General features: G+C 44.4%; 1 protein-coding gene across 1 annotated transcript; it reads left to right on the top strand.

Moving 5' to 3' along the window:
- The first annotated feature begins 638 nt into the window (after positions 1-638).
- LOC141154876 (sphingolipid delta(4)-desaturase/C4-monooxygenase DES2-like) lies at positions 639-26549 on the top strand. The gene is made up of 4 exons (XM_073641402.1): positions 639-835; positions 1202-1299; positions 21980-22722; positions 25839-26549. Exons 2-4 carry the CDS (start codon positions 1218-1220, stop codon positions 25980-25982), a joined length of 969 nt encoding a protein of 322 aa, XP_073497503.1. The 5' UTR covers positions 639-835; positions 1202-1217; the 3' UTR covers positions 25983-26549.
- The last annotated feature ends 895 nt before the right edge of the window (positions 26550-27444 follow it).

Genomic DNA, 27444 nt, shown 5'->3' with positions numbered 1-27444 from the left:
CGAATGCTTGACCTCCTCTACATTCATTGTCTATGGGACTGCTGGAAAAAGCTGAGTTTAGCCCTCTGATATCTGGCAGTCCCTTAGACAATGAACAGAGTGGAAGTTGACCATGTAGACCTCTACTCAACTTTAGAGCCCCATTCTTGGCATCGCTGGCAGATGGACCCCCAGAGGTAAGTACATTTTTTCCCTGTCCTATGCATAGAGGATTATTTTTATATTTTTTTTATTTCTATTTAGCATAATATCTTTCCTATTTTTTGTACACTTTAATGCTTTTTATATTTTGGTAATGTATTATGGGTCTTTTGGTCCGGATTTGGTTCCTATCTTGGGACTCACTCTATAATTTGGGGTGGTTTACTGATTGTAAATTTTCGATTCTTCCATGCTGTATTCATCACAGGTTGGACTAATGCTACGCGTGCCCATCACCCTTCATTACAATTCCTAAAGAAAGTTTAAAAAAAAAAAAAGTTACTATATAAAAGGAGTCCATTGAGTTCCATTAAAAAAAAAAAAAGAAGTTTCCCTGCAGGATGTGGCTGAACAGGTTGAACAGGTGACAGGTTGCCGGGCGTGACATCGTATTGGGAAGTATTCAGCGCTTTAAAAGACTAACAGGTTGGACTCCTAGTCACATGGGTGTCTTATCTATAATAGAGTTTTTTTCTGTTGAAACTGCGGGCGTATCCTATAAGAGTGCGGATTACGGGGTGAGACTGATCCTCCCCTACTAGTGACACTGTCACACACCTTGTCACTCTCTCTTTTCCGCCTTCTCTGTCACTCTCGTTCCACTCTGCAGCGCTGACCATAGGACACATCACAGGTACGGTACCATATACTGATAGTCCTATGACTTTTGGGCTCTAGTACCTGCTCACCCTCAGCAGGTACCATCTCTACATAGATGGTAGTATAATATTGGATTATGGATTTACCTAGATATTGTTTATTCTTAAGTAACATAGTTGAGAAACTGAGTGTAGGTAGCAGTTACTTCACCCCAGAGTTACATTAGATGGTGCAAGCATGCTAAACCTTAAACTTTAGTCACTCTAAATACTAAAATATGTATTAACATTAATATAGAAAATTATAACAAGTGCAGAATCCTAATAACCAAGTACAGGAATGAGAATTTTGCAACAATGAGAATGGCATGTAATAATAAAATTTGCAATCTTTCTTCTAGAACCTGATTTTCCATCATGGGCAATAAAGTAGTAAGGGATAACTTCGAGTGGGTGTATACAGACCAACCGCACTCGGACAGAAGGAAAGAAATTTTGGGTGAGTACAGAAGTGATACAAAGATCGAAAAAAAGATTTATTCCTTTAAGTTATTGATGTGTATATCGTGTGATTTCTGAGATTATTTAGCTGCAGAACATACAGGGATTTTTTTTCGTCCTTTGCGCACAATGGTGGCTTCTATTTTGTAGGCTGCCCCCCATACTTCTATGATAGATACCTTAAGCTAATTGATAGGGTTTAGTATCTTAATGTCTTGCTTACATGAGGACGTTGGAACAGAATAGGCGATAACTTTTAGATCTATGAGGTTCTGAGTGCCTGGACACTGACCGATCACCAGAATGGGGCACTTTTATCCCTGCAATGTGCATGCTCAACCACTGCTCCATTCATTCTCTATAGCAATGCTGGATTGCTTTTTTCGACTTTCTCTGAAAGTGCCATGAATGGAGCTGTGGTCGAACATGCGTACTCCCGCTCCATCATCACGGGGATAAAAGTTTCCCATTTTGGCAATCAGTGGGGTTCCTGGAATCAGACTCCCACCCATCTATAAGTTATCACCTATCGTGTGGATTGGTGATAAAGGGGTATTCCAAGTTGGAACAAGTTAAGTAGTTGCATTTAGTTCCTCACAAGAATCTTTGCCGCACAACTACTACTGCGTACCCAAGACTAACGCACTGTAGAAGCTTCCTCCAGTTATTATGCTGCACACTATTGGAAGTGGGGCTCAAGTGGCAAACAGAGAATGTGTCATCAGAAAGAGATCTGGTAGGGTGAGGGAGGAGATTTATTAAGACCGCATTTTATATGCCAGAATTAAGACGCGCCTAATTTATTAGGAGGTACACACCTTTTAACAAATTAGGTGCGTCTCTAGCTGTTAATGCACCAGGCAACCAAACCTATGCCAGTTATGGGCTTCCATAATTTGTGCCATAGTTTACACCAATTTTTGGGATCAAATTATGAAACATTTGTCATCCCATAAGATGCAACGTCTCAGTTATAAGCGCTCTGTTTTGGAAATGTGCAATAAGGGATGAAAAATGAGAAGAAAGTCACAAATAATATGAAATTACAGCTATAGTTTGCAATATTATTAAGGTAGAAAAATTAAGGAGGGGGAATGATAAATTCCTGCCCTAAATGTTTACGTTTAGTTCTTTATGTTAACAGGGTCGTCTACTACTTTGACTACAGCCACAAAACAGCCACCAAACTGCCAGAGTTAAAGGGGTTGTGCAGGCTTGTCATTAAGTCTGCAGTCTCTCTACAGTATGTTACTGCAAACTTGTGAATCCTAACGGCGTGCACCGTGCCAGAGGTGAGGTCATGTCACGATTTGCATACTTACGGACACATTCTAACTAGACGTGTGCAGCCGCGCATGTCTAGTTGAAATGTGGCAATAAGTATGCGTATCACATACTTGCTGTTACATGACCGAATGCTTTCACCACCGGCACTAGAGAGTCCTGACAGCGCGCGTTCGAGGATTCACAAGTCTGCAGTCACAGAGTAACTGCAGACTTTCATGGCAAACCTGGACAACTCCTTTAATGACAGATCAGTGCCGATCCCCACCGATCTGATGTTCTATCCTAAAGATGAGTAATCAATATTAAAATAATAAACATATTTAAGAATTTTTTTTTTTTTTTTTTAAATCTATCCTTTGTTATTATCTTGATTTAAAAAATATCCTGGAATTTTACAGATCTCTCTCTAACAACTGAGCCTCATAATAGACTCACATGTCCTGTTCTGTAGAGATGACTTTTTAACAATCATCTAAGTATCTAACATCACAGGCAGAATTACAATGAGAGGTAAGACTTTCATTATCCGCCAAGGAGCCACCCTGGAATATCCAAAAAATGATCCTAAATGCCCCCAAATGTCCAGACATCCGTTTTAGTCATGCGTGCTCTGTGTTTTACACTTATCCATTATAGTCTATGGGCATATTCCCATTTATGTTTTTTTTTTTCGTGGACTGATTGTCCACCCAAAAAAAAAAAAATACATATTTGTCCATTTTTGATTTTTATCCCCTAATCCCTTTAATGTAATGTCAGTGCCTGAAGATACTTACAAATCACCAATAGTCTGATTTGAGGCCACATAACCCAGAGGAACAGCAGAGCTGGGCTTAGGTGTCCTGTAAAGCTTTAGGCTTACGCCAACCCCTTTTCCTGTTATGTGGGCAAGACTCCTAATATTTCTACCCCTGGGCAATTAAACCATTGCAGGATCCGGTCTTTTCTCTAATCATAGACTAGATGACCACCTAGCACACGTGAGCGAGGTAGGTCCATTACCCTTTGGCGATGAGATTTTGGAAATATTAACTGCTCCACAATTTGTCCTCGCTCATTATTTACTCTATATAACAAGTTATTTTTCACTGCAAAATACAGGAATACTTTCTCAGTCCCAGGTTTTTGGGATACCCCATTTATTACTTTTAACCTTTCTCGTACATGGGTTAAAGTGGAGTCCTTGAGTTGGGCTGTCCCAAATTTATCTTTGGAGACTGGGTAGACCAATTTCAGGTGGGTATCCACCAACATCTCCTGCAAAAGCCTTGAAGGGAGAGGTCTTATTCTTACCCAGGGTCACACCTATAGCTTGTAGATTTTCAAGTTTACCCTAAGATACCGAGTCAGTAACAGATACAGTTGCGTTGGTTAAACAGATTTGTAGCATAATTTACCCACAGTTGCCAAAACAAAGGAAAGTCACAACCAGTAATCACCGCGTGCATTAAGTGTTTACCATTCTGACTTCAGGTGTCACTTTTCCACATAGGGTTTCAAAAGACAGGACAGTGGTGGCATAATCCTTAAGGGGCAAGAGATAATCGTGAACCGTTGTTAAAAACGCACGTTTCACCATTATCTTGCCGTGTACACAGGCTGCCGATCACTCGATAAACGAGCAAAATACTCATTCATTTGGTGAAATGATCTTTTTTGCAGCATAAACATAATCTTTCTCAGTGGTGCGTCATCCTGTGTAAACAGGACTTGCGCTGTCGAAAACTATAGCAGACTATGCACGCTGACCGATCTAGTATAGATTGCTCAATGAGCATCGTTTACTTTTGTCTGCAATTAGACGACCGCCGATTAGTAAAATTTTACCGATCAGTGGTGATATCGTGGTCGGTCCATGTAAATGGACCCTTAATGTCCCCATGTATGCAGATGACTCCCATTAAACTTCTCTGTAATTTTATGCTACCCACCAAGCTGACACGGACAGCAGTCACCAGGCTAGCCGAATCTAAAGAGCATTAACTGAGTGTCCCTCATACTGCCAGTTTGTCTCTCTGTACTATGAAAGGGCTGGTCTAGCAAACAGTGACTTTCTCCACTCACTATCACATGCCATGGGTTCTTCCACTAGTGGACAATTGGCAGCCACATGACCAAGTCCTTGACAGCAGTAGAAAACAATGTCCTTGCCTACTGGTAGTTTCTCTCTCTCTGCAGTTCTCTCAAAAATTGTGAGGAACACTTTCACATTATCTTTAGGTGTCATTTTCTGCACTGACGCTCACACTATACTCTCAGCAGAGATTGGTTCTGTCTGGGCTGAAGTTTTTTCTGCCAGCACCTTTATCTGCTCCAACAAACATTTATTAGACTCAATGAGCAAACGGTTCATCTCTGGCTGATCCCCAGCTGCGGGTCTCTTGCCCATCACCAGCGGCCGGTCTCTTGCCCATCCCCAGCGGCCGGCCTCTTGACCATCCCCAGCGGCCGGCCTCTTGCCCATCCCCAGCGGCCGGCCTCTTGCCCATCCCCAGAGGTCGGCCTCTTGCCTATCCCCAGAGGTCGGCCTCTTGCCCATCCCCAGAGGTCGGCCTCTTGCCCATCCCCAGAGGTCGGCCTCTTGCCCATCTCCAGAGGCCGGCCTCTTGCCCATCGCCAGCGGCCGGCCTCTTGCCCATCGCCAGCGGCCGGCCTCTTGCCCATCGCCAGCGGTCGGCCTCTTGCCTATCGCCAGCGGGCCGGCCTCTTGCCCATCCACAGCGGGCCGGCCTCTTGCCCGTCCCCTGCGGCCGGCCTCTTGCCCATCCACAGCGGGGCGACCTCTTGCCCATCCCCAGCGGGCCGGCCTCTTGCCCATCCCCAGCGGGCCGGCCTCTTGCCCATCCCCAGCGGGCCGGCCTCTTGCCCATCCCCAGCGGGCCGGCCTCTTGCCCATCCCCAGCGGCCGGCCTCTTGCCCATCCCCAGAGGGCCGGCCTCTTGCCCATCCCCAGCGGGCCGGCCTCTTGCCCATCCCCAGCGGGCCGGCCTCTTGCCCATCCCCAGAGGCTGGCCTCTTGCCCATCCCCAGAGGCCGGCCTCTTGCCCATCCCCAGAGGCCGGCCTCTTGCCCATCCCCAGAGGCCGGCCTCTTGCCCATCCCCAGAGGCCGGCCTCTTGCCCATCCCCAGAGGCCGGCCTCTTGCCCATCCCCAGAGGCCGGCCTCTTGCCCATCCCCAGAGGCCGGCCTCTTGCCCATCCCCAGCGGCCGGCCTCTTGCCCATCCCCAGCGGCCGGTCCCTTGCCCATCCCCAGCGGCCGGTCCCTTGCCCATCCCCAGCGGCCGGTCTCTTGCCCATCCCCAGCGGCCGGTCTCTTGCCCATCCCCAGCGGCCGGTCTCTTACCCATCCCCAGCGGCCGGTCTCTTGCCCATCCCCAGCGGCCGGTCTCTTGCCCATCCCCAGCGGCCGGTCTCTTGCTCATCCCCACCGGTCGGCCTCTTGCCCATCCCCAGCGGTCGGTCTCTTGCTCATCCCCACCGGTCGGTCTCTTGCCCATCCCCATCGGTCGGTCTCTTGCTCATACAACCTGTTGGAGTTTTGTGTCAGCGCAGTGCATGTGACAGAATTAGGGGATTAGCTCACAGGATCACCATCTCATTGGCTAGACTGACACTTCAGGCACTATAAGACACAGTTCACACCAGCCAGGTTTGATACAACTGGCCGCAACCAGTTTTATTTGGTCTATGCAAAAGCATAACAAAATACTAATGATTCAAAATAAATCCTAGACCGGCTGTCTGCTAACTAAACAGGCAAAATCCTGACTAACCAGAACTAGGAATGGCGCACAGTTCCAAACCAAACAATTGCTTTACTCACAGCAGTTTCCCAGGAGCACAGAGGCAGCCATCTCTTGCGGTCTTGCTGTCCTTTTATACATTACCTGAGCATTGCAGGTGATTATCCAGGGTCATCCCAAACACCTGGGGAGGGAAAATACACAGTTCCCTACTACCAAACTGCCTCCTGGTTTATTTACACAGTATAACCCAGGAACCTAGGGAACATGGTCACACCATCACACACTTTTTCCCAGTTCCTGTTATAACAGCACATGGACCAAACATTTAATAAAAAATACTAATCTATATTTATAGTAAGCAAAAAAGAGTGAAATGTTATCATAGGAATCCACATTTTCTTATTTAAACAGTCCTGTAAAATAAATGCACCACATCCATCAGGTCTAGATAATAGTAATAATTTCTAAAATGGCTCTATATATGTGCAGCTCTTTACCAAAGGGTTAAAAGGAATAGATTTTAATTAAGTCTTTTCTCCAAGTGACTGAATAATAAGGAACGAGAGCGCTTATTGTGATCCAGCAGTCACCATCACCTTGAGATGCACTGGGAATTAGTACAAAACAGCTTGAAATTATGCAAAAATTGTGCACAGCTGTTAATTGCACAAACATTTTCCAACTTTTGGAATCTTTCCTCCAGCTCCACAAACTTTTTGAAAAGTGCATGAAGTTTAACTGAAGAGGGCATCGGCATGACCAAGTGCGGCAGACAAATTTATCATAATTTCCGCTAGTAAAAAAAGGCGTAAATTACAACAGAAATGTACTCCAGTCCCTGAATCGTACATTTCTCACAGCGGTGATGGTGCAACTATTTAAAAGGCGCACAGCTCTTATTGAATTTGGCTCATCATAATTCAGCACACTCTTCATCTAGACTGGCGCCATTCTTGTAGAATCAGCGGGGTCCTACTGTTCACGATTCTAGGAAAGCTGAGAAATGAAGGAAAGAAAATACAATTAAAAAAGTGTCTTGGAAGGTGGAAGGATATATCCCTTGTGGTTTGGAGCAAATGTTACGCCTGTATCCTGCAAGTCCAGACTTGCCGTGTGAGAGTTCTAATTAGAAGGATTCAGGAAAAGGTAAAAATAGGTCCTATTAATTTCAGAACCCAATTAATAAGTTGTTCATGACAGATCACTGACTGTGCCGCACAACAACCTGGAGGCCTCTATCCAGTGTATTATAGATTCCTCATTACAGATGACATTTTGGCCTACAGCAGATCTTGTAAAATGGACTTAGATGGCAGTAGTTCCGACAGCGATGTAGGACCATGGGAGATGCACTCTTGCTTTAGTAGTCTGAAATCATGTTTTCTACAGGTCTGTAGAGCATTAAAGTGGAATCTGTCCTTCTAAGGCGATGCTACACGAGGACATTAAATTATGGTAATGTCACTGAGTACCTTGGGACTGTGGGCGCTAAACAGGTCCCTAGAACTAGGGTCACCTTAGTCTATCCCTGTCCCCTGGATTACTCCTGAAAGTGGAGACGCCGGGTTCACGTGCCTTACTAAGCTCCTAAATTAACCCTTACCTGTCCCCTCCCCCACAGGAAGGTGGGAAGCTGAAGTGTATATAAATACACTAACCAGACAAACAAGTGGAAACATACAGGGATAAATGAAAACAACAATCATACAAAATACACTCACCAAACAACAGAGTGGAACACAGGGGAGTTAAAGGAAGGAGAAACCAAATAAGAGAGGATGAGGATGTGCACACAAACAAAACTTCAAGCAACCATCTCCTGAGCAAATCTCCAAACGTCAACTTCAACCACAGACTTCACACCAGGCAGTAAGAACTAACACTGGCAATTCCTAAGTGCCAGAGGCAAGCATATATAGTAGAGGGGAGTGGCCAACACTGAACAGCTGAGACAATCCAGGTAGGAAAGCTCCAGGAGCTTCAACTGAATAGATTAACCCTTGCACTGCTAGCAAGGAAAAAATCTGCACTGTTTAATAAGATGGTGAAGTACTTCTAACCAGTGATCGTCTGGTCCCTCTCTGTCGCGGTATTGCCGTGACGGGTAAATTGTATGAGTACTGCAGTATGACCTCAGTGATAGCAGACCATTGCTACAAATTTCGTCCCAGCCAATTTCTAAAAACTGTTGGAGTATTAAATCAAGAGATTTTTCCATAGGAAACCAATGAGTCTGTGTTAAATCCACAATTTTACTGCAATTCACTGGTGATAAAATGTTACCTTGAAGTCCAAACTTCCAATATATGTGCCCATACCCCATAAATCGCTTTTCCAGCCAACAACTGTCTCCCCCGTCTCCCCCATACTCAGGAATGCTCAGCTAAGCCTATCAGCAGTAATATGAAAGGATTAGACGTTTGAGTGCTACATGCCCGATCTTTATGTTCCCCAACATCATCCGTTGGGTGAGAGTCAAGCACCCCATACACATTAGATTGTCTGCTGGTCTCACCAAATGAAGCACTTTCGGGGTTGTCTGATCTTTGACAAGCGTGCACAGCTTTGTGCTTCTGCTTGATGGACGGTTTGGACCAGCGGCATCACTGAGCCTCTTACCCAAACTGCGCACTCTCGGATGTTGCTGCATGAGGCGGCTTTGCCTCTGCAGTATCGGAGGCGTGCAGCTTCACTGAAGCTGGCTGAGATCAGCGATCCGGGCAGCTCTATTAGAAAGCTGCTCATGCTCAGCCACCGTTGCTAGACTGCAGAGGTGGCCGGTAACCTAGGCCATAGACAGTAAACAATGGTATTCAATACCCCTCTTTTCTTGAGAATTTATAAGAACAAGGAGATGTCAAATGTGTATGAGGACATTGACAGTGATTGTTGTGTTGTGGAAAGTTTTTGTCCAACATAAGAGTCAGCCAATATCAACATCATATTGTAAGAAGAGGTAATAATTTGAGATTTAGATGCTGGAAACAAAAGGAAACCTGTTGAGCTTGTTATAGACAATGAGATATCTAATACCTATAGTGCGCCATTCTACAGAACTACCAGTGTGGGTACCATCAATCTCTCAATAGTTGGCTCAAAGCCCAATCGTTGCACCTGGCTTACAGAAAAACTGTTGGTTCTCCGGAATTGTCTGTTTTTAGGAAATACTAATATTTCCCATGATATAACTATTCTGGGCTTCTTTTCTTACATCTCTGTATTGTTCCTCCTAAACATTTATGAATAAATTGACAGCTGGGTGACAATAAGATATGAAAGACAGAAGTATGTTAACAAGGGCTGACTCCCCTAGACTGGAGTAACTTTTTTAAGTTAAAAAAGATGGAATGTGTTCACAGCAAGTCGTTCTTACATTGCTGCGCATATGTACATTCTTTTGGTTGTTTCTTTAGCGCTTTTGTTTGGCGGGCTCCAGACAAAACTCACCTGAAAAAGACATGGTGTTCACACACTCTTTAAGCTACATTCATACGGAGTTTTATTGAGGTGGTCAAAAATTACAAGGTTTTTTAGGGAAAACCAATTCAAGAGATACTCCTTCTTTGAGGATTTTCTGGAGGCGTTTTTAGTTTCCTGAAGCTTTTCCTGAATTGATTTTGAAAAGGTTTTTATTCTGCAGCCATTTTTGTAGCCTTTTGATGCGACAGTGACTAGTTTGAAACCGATTTCATCAGGAGACGCTTCTTTCTTTTTTTCCACCAGTCGTTTTTCAAAAACTCCTCGTATAAACGACAAAGTGGATTTCCCATAGAAATGGAATGAATGGGAGAATTTTCCAAGTTGTTTCTGAGGATTTTGGAGAGGATCCACTCAAAAAAAAACCTCCTCAAAAAAAGCGCAGTGTGAATGTAGCCTAAGGGTATGTGCACACAGATTCTTTTTGCTGAGTTTTTAGAGAACAAATTTTGCAGAAACTCCAACTTTTTGAAGAGTTTTGTGTTTTTGAGGTGGATTTGGAGAGTTTCTGTTCAGTTTCTGCTCCAAAACCTCCTAAAAAAAACTTCAGTGTGCACTTAACCTAAGACTGGGGTCCCCAACCTATGAAGCCTTGAAGCTTGAAGCCTCATGATGTATGATTTGTGTCTGTCTGACATCTTGGAACATTAGTGCAAGGCCTACCAAATAGCTATGAAGAGAAGGTCTCCAGATGATGACTCTTGTGAGTAGACCTAGACGTGCATCCACTGGTTGTGGTGGTGGACAGATAAATATGGTAAGCTGGAGATAGGAGATGCAGCCAGGGTTGCTTGACGTTGATGGTGTGGTGGGAGTGCTTGATGTGAGATTATTGAATGGTTTTTGGAGGGAGCCCCTAAATGTTAGTATACTGCTTATAAGGGAGGTGTTAGAACCCTCCTGTTAGTTTTTTCTATTTTGCTGGTCACGTGACTTTTTGCCTATTTAATCCAGCTCCGCCCTCCTGGCCTTGCTGGACTTCAGTGTTACATTTACTCTTAAGCTAGCCAGGTGCCTTGTACCTTACTCTGTAGTTTGGTTGGTCTTTTGACCACTAGTACTTCTGTTTGTTTGTTTGTCTTTGCTCTGCTACAATTTCTGCTAGGAGGTGTCCAACTATATCCCAGTCCTTAGTTCTTGTAGGGACCCCTCCCTTATATCTATAGGTCTGCGTTCAGACTAGCCGAGGACTTAGGCGGGTCTGTTCACAAGGAACAGGTCCCCCGCTGCATCGTAGGGAATCAGCTTAGTCCTATTGTAGGGACAGTTTTCCTATCTTTCCTTAGTGTTTGTAGCAATTCATAACAGTAAGTCCAGCCCAAAAATAAAACTCTCTAAGGAAAAAAAAAAAATCCAGATTTCAGCATGGTGTCGGTTCAGGTGTTGGCTCAACGCCTGCAGGGACTGTCTTTGGAGGTGGCCGAGCTCCAGCAACACGTGAGTAGCTGTCCTGGAGTGCATTTTGTCGAACCGAAGGTAGGACTTTCAGATTTTTTTTATGGTAAACGGCAAGATTTTTTTTCCTTTAAAAACGCTTGTTTATTTTATTTTCGTTTAAGACCCAAATCCTCGGGGAATGAATCACAGCGCATTGGGTTTATAATGTCACTTTTGCGCAAAGAACCACAGGGATGGGCCTTTTCTCTACAACCTAATGATCTGTGGAAGATTTTTTTTCTGCTATGGGGTCGTTGTATGATGATCCTGATCGAGTCTCATCTGCTGAAACTGAATTAAGACGTTTGAAGCAGGGATCAGGTGATGTGGAAAATTATTGTACATACTTCAGAAGATGGTCGGCTGAAGTGGAATGGAATGACTCAGCATTAAAATGTTTGTTTCTTGAGGGTCTAGGTGAAAGTGTTAAGGATCTGCTGATTGCCTTCCCAAAACCTGGAACCTTGCAGGAGGCAATGCAATTAGCCATACGTGTGGACAGGAGACTGCGTGCTAGGAGTAATGAAGAGAAATCTACTACTATGGCAGCTCCTATTTTTCAGAGGGTCTGTTCGGAGGGTGGAGAACCGATGGAGATTGGGGCGATGTCACCCCACTCTCAGGAAAAAGACCGCAGGTTTGCTAAAGGATTGTGTTTTTATTGCGGTAAATCTGACCACTTTATTAAGAACTGTGTGCTTCGTTTGAACAAAGAAAAAAAAAAGAGGTCAGTTACGCCCGCATAGCTTGTTTAAACTCAAAAGGAGTATTTCTTTCTGGAAGCACCTCATTCCAGGAGGAGTTGATTGAATTTCGGGTTTTTGTGGATTGTGGTTCTACACTCAATGTTGTTGATGAGGGCTTTTTGGAAAAATTTAAATTAGAATCCAAACTTTTGTCATCTCCTATTTCTGTGGTTGCTGTCGATGGCTCTCCCTTGAAATGTATTACTCACAAGGTTTTTGAATTTCCCCTCACCATTAATGGTATCCACCAAGAGAATTTGGATTTGGCGGTTTTAAATAATTTGCCTGCTCCAGTGGTTTTGGGGTTACCTTGGTTAAAATTGCACAATCCTGTACTGGACTGGTCTACCAATGAAATTAAGTCTTGGAGTCCTAAGTGTTATGATAGATGTTGTAACGGTCGCATTGCGGCTGTGGAAAGAGGGGAATTACCTGTACCTATTCAGGATTTCTGGAAGTTTTTTTCTGAGGAGGAGTCGCAAGTTTTGCCTCCTCATAGGGACTATGATTGTACTATTGAGTTTGTCCCTGGAGCGACTCTTCCCAAGAGTCGCTTATTTAATCTTACTATCCCTGAGAGAAAGGACTTGGAGGAATACATACAGACAAGCTTGGCCGCCGGTCACATTAGACCTTCTAAGTCACCTGTGGCTGTTGGATTTTTTTTTTGTAAAAAAAAAAGGACGGCGGTTTACGTCCATGTCTGGACTTTCGCGAAATTAATAAAATTATAGTACGCAATCCCTACCCATTGCTATTAATTCCTGACTTATTCAACCAGTTAGTGGGGGCCAAGTGGTTCTCTAAGATTGATCTCCGGGGGGCATATAATTTGTTACGTATGAAGGAAGGTGATGAGTGGAAAACTGCTTTTAACACTCCAGTGGGTCATTTTGAGAATCTGGTTATGCCCTTTGGTCTTACCAACGCACCAGCGTTTTTTCCGAACCTTATTAATGACATCCTAAGACCGTTGATCGGTAAGAATGTGGTGGTGTATTTGGATGACATTTTGATTTTTGCGCCGGATCTTGAGTCTCATTGGCGGAGCGTACGTGAGGTATTGCAGTTGTTAAGCGACAATTCACTTTTTGCTAAGCTGGAGAAATGTGAGTTCGCTGTGCAGAGAATTAGTTTTTTGGGCTACATTGTCTCCAGCGAGGGCTTTGAGATGGACCCGGTGAAGGTTCAGGCTGTGCAGGAATGGCCTAGGCCTATTGGTTTGAAATCGATACAGAGATTTTTGGGTTTCGCCAATCATTACAGAAAATTCATTAAGAATTTTTCTATAATTGTTAAGCCGCTGACCGATCTCACCAGGAAAGGTGCGAATACGGTCCACTGGACTACTGAGGCCATTGAAGCTTTTGTGTATCTCAAGGAGAGGTTCAGTTCTGCCCCCATCCTTATGCAGCCTGATGAGACCAAGTCTTTTTTTGGTCGAGGTTGATGCTTCTTCGGTGGGGGTCGGTGCTATTTTGTCTCAGGAAAACAAGGAGGAAAAAATTTTCTGAGACCGAACTTAATTACGATGTCGGTAATCAGGAATTGCTGGCGATTAAACTCGCATTTGAACATTGGCGTCATCTCTTGGAAGGTGCTAAGTTTCCCATTCAGGTTTTTACTGATCATAAGAATCTGATCTATCTTGATGCTGCCAAGCGCTTGAATGCCCTTCAAGCTAGGTGGGCACTTTTTTTTTCGCGGTTTAATTTTTCTGTTACTTACATCCCGGGTACCAAGAATGTAAAAGCTTAAAAGCTGATGCTTTATCTCGCAGTTTTTCTCCCATGGTTGGTACAGAGGAGGAGGAGAGCATTTTACAGGAAGGTGTTGTGATAGCAGCATTGGACTCCGTTGTGGAAGATGGGATTCTGAAAGCCCAGGAGGATGCCCCATCTAACACTCCCCATGGGAGGTTGTTTGTGCCTAGGAACTTTAGGAGAGATTTGTTTGTGGAGTGTCATGAGTCTCGGTTGGCAGGTCATCCAGGAATTTCTGAGACTAAGAGACTTGTAGGTCGCAGTTTTTGGTGGCCTGGGTGGCAGAAGGAAGTCATTAAGTGGGTGCGTCAATGTACTGTGTGTGCTAGATCTAAGTCTTCACATGCTCCTGCTGCGGGGTTGCTTTGCCCTCTGGAGGTTCCTAGTGCTCCTTGGACGCATCTTGCTATGGATTTTATTACAGACCTTCCTGCCTCTGAGGGTTTCACTGTTATCTGGGTGGTCGTGGACCGTTTTAGCAAGATGTGTCACTTGGTTCCCTTCATCAAACTGCCCTGCGCTAAGACACTCGCTAAGGCTTTTGTTAAAGAAATTGTCAGACTCCATGGTGTTCCTACTGACATTGTTTCCGATAGGGGACCTCAGTTCGTGGCTCGTTTTTGGCGTGCCTTTTGTGACAGGTTGGGAGTCCATTTGTCATTTTCATCTGGGTATCATCCTGAGTCTAATGGCCAGACAGAAAGGAAGAATCAGGATGTTGAGCAGTTCTTGCGTTGTTTTGTGGCAGACAATCAAGAGGGGTGGTCTGAGTTTCTGCCGCTTGCTGAATTTGCTCTTAACAACCATACATCCTCTTCTGCTGGGTGTTCTCCTTTTTTTGTTGTACTGGGAGACATACGTCGTTTGGGTCATTCTCCAAATTGGTATCGGCTGTGCCGGAGGAGGAGAATTTTTCCGGTGATTTGGAGAAAGTTTGGACTGATGTACGTCGTAACCTTCAAGAGGCTAACAAAAAATCCAAGAGGTACTTTGACAGGAAACGTCAAGAGGTTTTGTTTACGGTTGGTGACATGGTTTGGTTGTCCTCTAGGAATCTGCGGTTGAGGATTCCTTCTAAGAAATTGGGCCCGAAGTTTGTATGTCCGTTTAAGGTGCTTCAGGTAGTTAACCAATCTGCTGTTAGGTTGGAGGTTCCTACCTCCTGGAAGATTAATCCGGTGTTTCATGTTTCCTTATTGAAAAAAGCTGATGTTTCTGATAGGGACGCCACTGTCTCTGTTCCTCCGGTGGAGGAAGACGGTGAATATGAAATTTCTCGCATTCTTAATTCTAGATGGCATAGAGGGAGATTGCAGTATCTCGTCGCTTGGAAAGGTTTCGGTCCCGAGGATAACTTCTGGGTAAGGGCGGATGATGTCTCTGCTCCTAGACTTGTCGGAGCGTTTCACAGGAGGTTTCCTGATAGACCTGGGCCTGGAGGATCCGGAGGATCCTCATAGAAGAGGGGGTACTGTTATAACCCTCCTGTTAGTTTTTTCTATTTTGCTGGTCACATGACTTTTTGCCTATATAATCCAGCTCCGCCCTAGTGGCCTTGCTGGACTTCAGTGTTACATTTACTCTTAAGCTAGCCAGGTGCCTTGTACCTTACTCTGTAGTTTGCTTGGTCTTTTGACCACTAGTACTTCTGTTTGTTTGTTTGTCTTTGCTCTGCTACAATTTCTGCTAGGAGGTGTCCAACTATATCCCAGTCCTTAGTTCTTGTAGGTACCCCTCCCTTATATCTATAGGTCTGCGTTCAGACTAGCCGAGGACTTAGGCGGGTCTGTTCACAAGGAACAGGTCCCCCGCTGCATCGTAGGGAATCAGCTTAGTCCTATTGTAGGGACAGTTTTCCTATCTTTCCTTAGTGTTTGTAGCAATTCATAACAGGAGGGGGCACAAGATCTCAGTGTGATTGTTGTAGTGAAGCTTTGGCTCGTCACTATACTGGTAATAGGGGGCATGGATGTCACTACTGATCTGGCTCATGACCATCTCTAAGAGCTGAAAAACGTGGCTCAGAGGTGAGAAGGGTTGGGGACCACAGGCCTAAGAGATGTCTGAATCTTGTCACCACCATTAATGGTTTAGGAATAGTAATAGTGATATTACAACATTAGGCCAACATTAGACTTGTCATCGGACTGGTGCTCTCCAGTCCAGTATTCTCCATCCTTGTCTTTTTTTTTTTTTGGAGTGGCGTCGTTGTAAAGAATGGTGCCCGGACTTTACCAGGGGAGATAACATTGCTCCGGACACCCTGGAGATGATCTGTCTCGCTTCACCTGATCACACAACTGTGTCAGGTTTCACTTATCGTCATGGAGGTACCGGGCACCAAACTAAAACGAATCCCTTGTTGTCACAGTGTGAGCCGGGTGCTGGTTTACAATGCACAGGTGTCATGGTGGACATCTGATACAGCCCGCAATTATGGATGTGTTGTGAACCGTGTTTGTACCTAAGATTGACATTGTATTTAATATTGGTATTGTCACTATGCAGTGAATCATTTATGAAGCAATAATTAATTACATATTAGACCGAGGGCTGATATACAATTACCTAGTAATACACCACCCTTCCTTATGAAAACCAATGTTTATTGCAGTTTTTATGGTGCCTGTGTCTGGGACTTGGCAGTAGACCTTAAAGGATTACTCTCATCTTCATAGATGGGTATTATCACTTAGAGCTTGTAAAAAAAACAAGCACTTTTGCAATTTGCTGCTTTTCAAAATTGACAGCCATTCTCGGCATGTCACTGACTCGCCCAGGGGGATATGGGGGAAACTTGGTACCCGGGCCTTTACCTTCTTGGGATGTCACGGCCGTCGGCTCCCGGGCCCGTCCTCTGGGTCACTCTTTAAAAGGGGTTTGTTAACAGTTTGTCTCGTTACGCCACCTGTGGTTCCCGGTAATGGGTACCGGCGCTGCTGCAGACCTCTGGAGCGGATGTTAGGGCAGCTGGGTTGGTGCGGCTCTCCACAGGCAGAGCACAGCTCCAGGGCTGTGTAGGTGCAGATGGTGATGCTGGGCGTTGTAGTGCAGGAGCGGTAGCATGGTAGAAATAACTGACAGAGACAGTGGAGTGCAGTCATCCGAGTTTACTCACAGTTCTTTAGGTTCCTCGGGTACACTGTCCAGGTGTCAGCCTCTCGCGTCGCACTGCGTTTGCCTGGCAGGGGTTCAGCACTCCCTCAAGTATATCAGAAGCACTTAATGGGACCCCCTTTCTTTATGTTCCTTCCTTGACCAACTTCTCGCGCTGGGTCTTCTCCCTCCTGCTCTGCGTCCCGCCACACAAGGTCCCGATCGGGTACTCTCAGATCCCTCTGGGCAACTTGGAGTTCCCGGACCTACTTGGTGCCCTTGACGGCGGCTTAGGTGCGGTAGTGGCAACTGCACCATGGAAGTGCAGAAGCCTCCGGTTTTCCAGCCGAGACCTGGAGTAACACGGCTGGTCCAGGGACCGGTTCCATTCCTGCGGCCTGATCCCTTTGACACTTGGCAGATTCAGGCGTACGGGTTACGTCCTGCACTCACCGTACCCCCTGGGATCCCTTCTGTTACCGGAGCCTTCCTCCTCTGCTCCCCTCTCAATCCTGGGCCTCTCTCACTAGGCCCCAATCTGGAGCAGAGCTCCTGAAGAGACTCTGCTCCCCTCCTCTCCTCCTTCTCTTACTACTCACTGACTTACTTTTTGTTTCTAAGATGCCTCCCCTTTATATACACCTCCTATTCAAGTGCTCCCCTTGTCTACGTCCTTCACCCACACCCACTACTGGTTCCTCCTCACTTTTGGTTCCCCCCACTCCAGCCAGGGACGGGGCAGCAAAAGAAGTGCATCTTGCCCTTCCAGCTGGCCTGGAGTAGTGTAGTGTTAAGTGCAGGTGTTGGGGTCCCGGGCAGTACTCCATCCTTACCTGAGAGAAGGAGATGCCACACCTCTGGGTGAGGTGCAGTACCTCTGTGGCGACCAAACCCTCAGGGGCGCCACATTACCACTTTTATTTTGTTTACAACTTGGAGACCGACCACCGCTGCTGTCTAGCTTGTAAGCACTGCGCTGAAGCTGGCCTGGATAAGGAAGTAACGGCGCGTTCCAGCGAACCTGGCCGGCTTCAAACCAGTATTTACAAGATCAATACAAAAGAGCTTGTAAGCACTGTGCGCATGCTCTCTGCTGTCCATCAGCGGTGGTCGGTCTCCAAGCAACAGCTGTAATCAAAAGAAAAGTGTTAATGTCTCAAAAACGGCTGAAAATTTTAATAAACAGTGAATTGCAAAAGTGATGTATTTACACGATCCATCCGACAATACCTATCCATGAAGATGGGAATAACCCTTTAAAGTGAAATCCTGGTTTTAGCAGGTGTAAGGTGCTGCCCCTCGGGTCAGCCACTGCACCAATCTGCATATATGCCCGGGAGCTAAATGCCAGCTGGGCTGCTAGCACGTCATGTTGGTCAAGGTATTTGGATACAGGGATTTGACAGTGAAACGAACCTGCCATCAGTGCGATGTAGCCTCGACATCAGATACCCAAGCTGTGTGACATGCAGTAATTCTGAATGTCGACACTTAGGCTTTGTTCACACATCATGGTTTGTTTTGCATCACAAATCTGCAGCAAAACCTGATCTCCCAAGGGAGGTTTGCATATTTTTCTTGCAGTTTTGGTGCTTTTTTTGATGCGTTTTTTCAGCGTTTTTTTCACTGTCCTTCTGTCTTTTTTTATGCATGTACATAAAGTTCTGTGAAAAAAAAGAACCTCATTCTATTTTGGCATCAAAAACGCTGAAACAAATTTTGATGCGTTTTTGGTATGTTTTTTCAGTGTTTTTTTCACCACCCATTACTTCCTATAGGAGAAAAAACGCTGAAAGAAGTGACATGCTCTATTTTCCAAAAAACCAAGCAAGGCACAAAATACGCAGCAAAAAAACCCATCATGTGTGAACAGAGAATTCTGGAATCTCATAGACATTGCTGGTACTGCAAAAGGCAGCAGAAAATTTGCATTAAAAAAGCATCAAAAAGCGCTCAAAAACCCATGATGTGTGAACATAGCCTAAGAGACAGTTTGACTTGAGTCTCCGCCGCTGCTTCTGGCGCCTGTAATTGTCTGCAGTGCTCATGTCATATCGACAGCGCTGTGGCCAATTAGTGAGCTGGGCGCCTCGTACCGTCAACTCGGGCAGATCTGCTGAGCTCACTAATTGGCTACAGCGGTGTCTACGTGATGTCAGCGCTGCAGACAATAACAGACATCGGGAGCTGGTGGATACTCAGCGCTGGACCTGAGGAGGGTGAGTAATGCGTAGTTTGTATTTTTAAAACACACTGCAGCCGAGAGGCCGAGATCTTCCGACATTGGAAAACTCCTTTAAAAACAGATAGCACATGTATGAGAAAACTGGATGTGTGAATGAGGCTTAAAGGGGTATTCCCATCTCCAAGATCCTATCCCAATATGTAGTAGGTGTAATATTAATATTAGAAAATATCTTTAATTAGAAATGTAGTATAGTTCTTCTGATTCACTATGTCGCTTACCCCATGTGCAGGGCATTGCATTAACTTCGGTATCCATGGTTACAGCCAGTTAGTTAGTTGTTAATGGCCGTAAACATGGATACCTAAGCTACTGCAATGCCCTGCACATGCGGTGAGCGTCATAGATTATCAGAAGAACTATACTACATTTCTAATTGGAGGTATTTGCTAATATAATTATTATTACACCTACTACATATTGGGATAGGATCTTGGAGATGGGAATACCCCTTTAATGCTTGTAAAAGGGAATACCTCAGTTATATGGCCTCTGATTGATCATTTGGGGAATGATTATGTGGGATGAATATGGCCATGTACAGAAGAAGAGTCAGCGGTGGAGAAGGGGGAACTAACGACACAACAACGCTCATGTAGGAGGAAGGGAGTTGTTATCTCTATGACTGGGCAAAGTACCTGCCTGAACCATTATGTAAATACCGATTCTCTTCCCCAACGTTGGGCCATCGCCGGCCGCACCTGACACATCGCGGTATGTGGTTATTGTTCTACATATGGCTCTGATAAAGTCATTAGTAAATGTCAGGGGAGATGACGACGCAATCTGCTGATGTCTGTGGCTGAGATGTAGCTGGATACCTTATAGGGCCATAAATATAGGACTTCATTACACATTCCTGGTCCCAGCCTTTATGGGCACCGTTACTGTACCCTGATAATAATTAGCAAACTGGATGATGGTAATGTGCACGGCGCAGTCATCACTATTGATTGGCATCTCTGTCTGAGTAACTTATTAACTGCAAACAGTTTTATGGCTGGAAAAATACTCAATTAAAGGAATAGAAAGATGAGTATATATGGGCAGCACGGTGGCTCAGTGGTCAGCACTGCAGCGCTGGGCTCCTGGGTTCAAATCCCACCAAGGACGACATCTACAAGGAGTTTGTATGTTCTCCCTGTGTTTGTGTGGGTTTCCTCCGGATTTTCTCTGGTTTCCTCCAACACTCCAAAGACATACTGATAGGGACTGTAGATTGTGAGCCCCAATGGGGACAGTGCCCATATTGTCTGTAAATTGTCTGAATTTTAAAGCACTGCGGAATATGTTAGCGCTATATAAAAATAAAAAAATAAAATATCTCATCCAGAAAAGCTGGATATAGTTTACTAGGGGCTTAAATAATTCCTAATTTTTTTATGGGAAAATAGGCAGGTTTGGATATCTGGTCTGTCCTTCCATTGGTTTTCTTTTAGTCCTCACTTAGTCTAGGTGTTCGGTTTGGTTTGGGAAAGCTTGCGGTGTGTACACTTTAGGTCAGGCTCAGACGGGTATGTTTTACTGTCCGTACAATGCCCGGACTGACCGCGAGTCTCCCAACCTCAAACTTACATCCTTGTATGCAGGGCTGTGGAGTCGGAGTCGTGGAGTCGGAGTCGGAGCCCATTTTGGTGGACTCAGTATAAAAGGGACCGACTCCGACTCCTAAAATATATAATAAATTGGGTACAGTAGTTCAATGCAGTTTGTGGGGATTATTTTGTCATAAGAATTTGGGAAAGTTATGAAATGTCCTATACATGTCTGTCCTATTCCTGATCTAAGGGTCTGGACTTTTAGCTGAGATGAATCTGTGCTACAGTAAATTTATCACTTACACATGAGCCGTGTATGAGGGAGTCGGAGTCGGAGGTTTGGCTTACTGATTCCACAGCCCTGCTTGTATGTGTCAATGAAACTGTAAGTTCAGGTCGGGAGACCCGCGGTTAGTCCAGGCAATGCGGTTTAGTATACGGACCCGTGAAATACTCCTGTCTTAACCCAGCGTAAGATGGAGGAAAACTGAAGGGTGAGAATGTGTCTGCTTAAGAGACTCTGTGACTGAGGACGCTGGTCTCCTGATGGTACTATAGGTGTGAGGCAACACAAGACCTTTTTGGGATTTCTTGGAGTGGTGGTAGAAGGCCACCTGTATAGCCAGGGAAGCTGATGTATAGTTAGTGCAGGGGATAATGTATGTTTTGGGCATGGATATATAGGTTTTACATTTTTTCTTTTTATACACCAACAATAAAGAACAGGAGACGTCTTGATGGAACCGAACGTCTGTGTCTCTGACTGCATTGATCCCATTTTGCCCACCACTACGGAGTTAATCAACCATACGGGTCTGCTGTATACGAATCTGAAGCCGTCTTAGCCTTAAGTTTGCAATCGTCTTAGTTATTCAACTAAACATCCCTTACTCCAACATAGGAACTGGCAAATTTGGCATTCTAAATGAGAAAAGCTGAGGGAGATATAGTACTGGTGGACCTGTGTGCAAGCCGACTATCCCAAAAAGCAATATAAATCAGAATCAAGAAGTGGGCATAGGAGAGATTTACGCCACTTTCGTGTGGTAGAAAAGTTGAAAATTATGGCTATTACTACTATTTATGGTAAAGTAAGATCTATAAACACTATATCAACACTCATGAAAACATGTACTGAAAAACAGATGTCTGTATGAGGCCTAAGAGAGGAGGTGTTAGTGCTTAGTTGCTTATACCGTACAAATGTCAGTATTGGCTGACGTCTGGATTTGGCCAAGATCGTTAGATTCAATGTAAGTTGCTGAAGTATCGGGCTCTAAGGTTGCCCTCTGAATTCCCATTTCATTGTCACCTCATACAATGTATTTTTTCTTTATTCAGCTAAATACCCACAGATCAAGAATTTGATGGGACCAGACCCACAGCTGAAATGGACCGTCTCGTGCATGGTACTCGTACAGATTCTCAGCTGTTATCTCGTCCGTGATCTCTCTTGGAAGTGGCTCTTCTTCTGGTCCTATGCATTGGGAGGTGTGATCAATCATTCATTGACTCTTGCCATCCATGACATTTCTCACAATGTTGCTTTTGGTAACAAGTCAGCACGATGGAATCGATTATTTGGAATGTTTGCTAACCTCCCGATCGCAGTGCCCTACTCAACATCCTTCAAGAAATACCACATTGACCACCACCGGTATCTCGGGGGAGATGGCCTGGATGTGGATATCCCAACAGATTTCGAGGGGAACTTTTTCTGCACTCCAACACGCAAGATAATTTGGATCATCTTACAACCTCTCCTCTATGTCCTTCGCCCGCTATACGTCAATCCTAAACCCATCACACAAATGGAAGTTATCAATGCAATTGTTCAGTTCTCCTTTGACTTAGTGATATATTCCTTGTGGGGTTTGAAGCCTGTTGTTTACTTACTAGGTGGATCTATTCTGTCCATGGGTTTTCATCCAATATCTGGACATTTTATTGCTGAACATTATATGTTTTTAAAGGGTTATGAAACCTATTCTTACTACGGACCACTTAACCTGCTAACCTTCAATGTTGGCTACCACATGGAACATCATGACTTTCCGAGTATACCAGGCAGCAAGCTTCCAGAGGTAAGACCCCAACCATCACATTTTCGCAGAGCTTTATATTGCTTTCTTGTGCCAGAGGTGCCCATACACATTAGAGCAAAGTGGTCCAAACAACCCTATATCGGCAGGTCCAGCTCACCACCTTATCTGTAGAAAGTATGGCGACCCTTCCCTAATCTCAGGGGAAGGAAGGATAAGATGTGCTGAAATCCAGCATACTCAATCCTTTCTCCTCACTAGAGGTAAGCCCTGGCCAGAGATATCTGGCAGAGACGTATACCCCTCTCCTCATTAACGGGAATCTATCAGCAGGATTTCAACCCCCACCCCCTCAAACTATTTATATGTGCATGTAGCTCTTTCGAAGACAAGTCCAGCAATACGTTTACATGGCTGGTCCGTTCCTCTGTCACTGAGAAATCAGGGTTTGAATTGATATGCAAATGAGGCTGAAGAGCTATGGTAGATCTGAAGCCTATGTCACGCCAGCTCTATTCCCCGTCCAGTTCTGCCACCTCCTTCTTGACTGACAGCATCCATGCTGTGTAACTTCAGGCATAGAAGCCATCAGTCAAACAGGAGGAGTAGTCCAGAAGAATAACTCTCAGTAGAAAAAAGCATTAAGCTGACAATTAACAAAGGCGTACCAGCCCCTTAAGTGGTGTATCTCTTTGTCTTCCACACTTAGAAGGTTTAGGCGGCCATTCACATTAGATGAGAGGCCTCCAGCACCTGGGTGATAAATGTGCTTAGATACTGAGCTATACTGAGAAGAGGGGTCCTGTGTCCCCCCATTTGAATGGAGTGGTGGTTCTGCATATGCACTCCATTCATTATTTGTGGGGGAAAAGTATAACACTTTGTCCATTGTCTATGGGACTGAAAGAGATAATAGCAACATGCACGAGCTGACGCCACTGCATCCCAACGGGGTACTTGGGACCCCTGTTCTCCTTATGTTAGCTGCCATACCTCTGTATATAAATGTACTCCAGCTAAGAATTGCATATTTCTTCCACCTAGCTGTGCCGGTGGTTTTATCATATTTTCATGTATTTGCAGAAGCTCAATTATTACTGCTCACAATGTCCAATAGGTGAATAACACATACAAAATATAATTTGTACACTACTCATTTAGGCAAAACTTGGAGATGGCTATTACATAAATGACAGTACGAGGACATGATTAATATTACCCCTGGTTGCAGTTATGGGGGGAGCTGAGGGAGAGCAGGTAGTCAGGTGAGACCAGATTGTGGCGCTAAATCAATGATGGCACCTCTGCTCTCACAGTGACACGGACAGTCCAGGCTGCTAGGAGCAGTAGTCATAGATCCAAAGTGCAGTTAAGCTTTCAGGTAGGACCGGTCGATCGGACTCTGCTGTCAGCAAAAAATTGATCGTTTTGGTAACACATTACCTAAGTGCACCATAAATGCAGTCACCTTGAGTTCAGACATGATGCAATCTTCTTCTGCTACTAAACTATCCTCATTCTGCAAATTCCTACCTCTACTGTCCTCATGGTTAAAAGTAGTTTTGCAGAATAAGCTGTTATGGGTATAGGGACTAACACTATTTCTGGCCATTATTTAACTTTTATCCTGCATTTTTCACCAGTTTTTCTCATTGCAGGCTCTATCGCTAATATTCATTTGCCTCCTAACAAGGGTGTGGAGACTAGCTGCTATGATGTCTTACATACACCGCACATACAGACGTGAGGGATTCCTGCTCTCCTTTCTCTGTGTAGCACACAGACAGAAGCAGAAGCATTGAGGATATTAAAAACAGTACTGAGCTGCGTAGCTGTGATTCCAGCTCTGGGGTTAGATACATCACTTGCCAGAAGCTGTTTCTTTGCCCTTTGTCAGTCTCCCAGTCCCTCACTCCTCCTCTTCCGTTCCCTCTCCATACAGTTTAATGGGCTCTGTAACCTGATACTGGCAGTCCGTCCATCTTGCTTTGACCTAGGTAGATTTCAGCACCTTCCCCTCTTGAATAATGAGTTCTGGAGGGAAGAGTGGAAGGAGAATAATTGGCTCATGAATGGGGAAAGAAGCCGATTTCTCTCTGATCCTTGAAGAGCCAGCATCTGCGGCTCTTCTTTTGATTAACCAGCCTGGCACAATGCAATCATTGTGATGTGACGCACATGTGACTTTATGCCAGGCCAGCAAATCAAAAGAAGATCAGTAGATGCCGGGAGGTAGGTGGCGGTTCTCAATGTTCCCGACCAGCGGCCACAGATTAGCAACCTGACCTCTGGACTGGGTCCTGACAATCGATTTGCACAAACTCTAATATACAGTATACAGTTAGTGTGCAAATATACAGTTGTGCTCTAAAGTTTACATACCGCGGCAGAATTTTTCCTTTCTTGGCCTTGTTTCAGAGAATATGAATCATAACAAAAAAATCTTTTCTCCACTCATGGTTATTGGTTGGGTGACGCCATTTATTGTCAAACTACTGTGTTTTCTCTTTTTAAACCTTAATGACAAACAAAAACATCCAAATGACCCTGCATTGCATGTGTGAATGCTACTTAAGGCCTAATGCCTACCAGAGAGAGTGAACACCTACAATATATATATACACACACAGCCATGCCCGAAAGTGTTGGCACCCTTGAAATTGTTCCTGAAAATGAAGTATTTCTCCCAGAAGATTATTGTAATTACACATGTTTTGATATCACATGCTTATTTCCTTTCTGTGTATTACTATTTGTTTACATCTTGATGTGCATATCCGCTTCTTGCATTGGTTCTTTTTTCTCTCTTGATGTCCTTGGCTGTTGTATACAGTGCAGGATATAGCACCCTTTTTTATCTAATTTGATACATTGTGCACCCCTTCCTTATATATATTTATCTTTTTAACTTCAAGACACATCCAATCTGGTCAGTTTCCCTGAGCAGACTGACCCAGATGAACACCTAGCCTGTTTATATTCAGAGCTAACCAAGTGCACTAATCAAAGCCTGCAGAGCTAGGATTTAACCCCAGCCTACCTGGCATTGCTACAATGTCTATTTATAGTATAGATTAAATTAGTTCTTAATCTTTGATCTTTGTCATCTTCTTCCTTTGGTGCAATAAATTCATTTATTTTGTTTTTCGCTATGACAGGTCCGTAGAATTGCTGCTGAATACTACGACACCCTGCCTTACCATACGTCTTGGGGACGAGTACTTTGGGATTTCATATTCTGCAAGGAACTTGGACCTTTCTCTCGGGTGAAGCGAGAATGTGAGCTGGCCAAGAAGGACTGAAACTCAAAAGATGATTCGTTAATTTATTTCTTTGTCATTGCAAACGCCCTGTATGTATTCATTTTTTTTATATAGGTGTAAAACGTTCCAGTGAAACAAACCTACTTGAGGACCTAGGACTTTGTGTTTTCCCCGTTCTGAGCCTCCTTGCCTCGCTCCAAATATGTCACCACTTTTATAATTTCGCATCTGATTGAGGAGGCCATGAAGGAATCTCCTGAAAGATAATAAAATAGTATTCATCTTGCACTTGATAACTTCTAAAGGACAGGCAGAATTTTTTTTTATAGACCGAGCCTGAAGATTATTAACGTCCACTGTAGCCGGATGGTTTAGGACAACCTTTAGTCCAGAAAATGTTAGCCTTGATTTTCTCATGGCCAACCAATATAATAAGTTCTAGCACTAACGTAAGGAAGAAAGTAGTAGTGTCTACCCCGTGTAATGACGTGACGATGCACTGAATGTGGTGTAGTGTTGGTATTTGGTTACTGTTAAGTTGTTTTTTTTTTATATGTGGAATTGAGAAATGGGGAAAAATTAAAATTTGCTACTAATATCAAGAAAGACCATGAATCTGAATTCAATGAATTTCTTCTTGTATGGGCGACTGATCATCATGGAAGCTGGAACAAATGGATGGGAAGATGCACAGACATGATTGCTGCATGCTGAATGTCGTCCAGGGTAACGCCACCATGGGCACTGTCCGGCTTGGACTGGCCCACAGGTAAAGCAGGAGAATCCTCCGGTAGGCCTCTCTAAAGGAGTGCTGAAGAGCAATGCTACTGCGCTTCATTCACTATTTGCAGAAAAAGATGACTCTCCTATGCCCAAGCTTTTCTGTGGCTGCAGTATTCTCTGGTTTGGCAGTAAAATTGACCCTATTTTGTGCATATTTTCATTTCTAATGGTAGCATGGATTTCATCCACAGTTGGAGAAGGTCTGGTATCGTAATGTTCTGACTGATGACAAAATCCCTTTTAGAGAGGGATCTCTGTCAATGGGTACTTATATGAGACACTACAATATGTCTGCGTACTATTGGAGAAAGTACACTAGTGACACTACTGAATGTGACATATTGTGGGGCACTACTAAGCGGCACTATTATGTGGTTTTAGAGGGGTTTTCTGATTTCAGAAAACCCCTCTTCCCCAGCGCAGTTTATTTAAAAATAAACAACACATTCTTTACTTACCCTGCCCAGGTCCAACGCTGAGTCTCTGCCATTGCTTCCCGTGTCTGTTATTCTCTGCAGCTCTGACGTCACATCGACGGTGCTACAGCGTATCGTTGGCTCTGCCCGAGTTGCTGAACTCATTGATTGGCTGCAGCGTTGTCCATATGACATTAGTGCTGGAAAAAATAGCAGACATCGGGAGCAGCAGAAGAGACTCAGAGCTGGACCTGGGGAGAGTGAGTAAAACTTTTTTTTATAAGCAATCTGCAGAAGGGAAA

This window comes from Phyllobates terribilis, unplaced genomic scaffold, assembly GCF_046119375.1.
Source record: "Phyllobates terribilis strain yellow unplaced genomic scaffold, ASM4611937v1 Scaffold_7__3_contigs__length_470593459, whole genome shotgun sequence".
Classification (NCBI taxonomy): Eukaryota; Metazoa; Chordata; class Amphibia; order Anura; family Dendrobatidae; genus Phyllobates; species Phyllobates terribilis.
This window is presented reverse-complemented; position numbering and strand designations above follow the sequence as displayed.

What these genes read in the sequence shown, in the direction of transcription:
- LOC141154876 (XM_073641402.1), top strand. Translation starts at nt 1,218, where the DNA reads ATGGGCAATAAAGTAGTAAGGGATAACTTCGAGTGGGTGTATACAGAC. An exon ending in CAGAAGGAAAGAAATTTTGG is followed by an intron (nt 1,300 to 21,979) that starts GTGAGTACAGAA and finishes TTCTTTATTCAG; the next exon opens with CTAAATACCCACAGATCAAG. An exon ending in CAGGCAGCAAGCTTCCAGAG is followed by an intron (nt 22,723 to 25,838) that starts GTAAGACCCCAA and finishes TCGCTATGACAG; the next exon opens with GTCCGTAGAATTGCTGCTGA.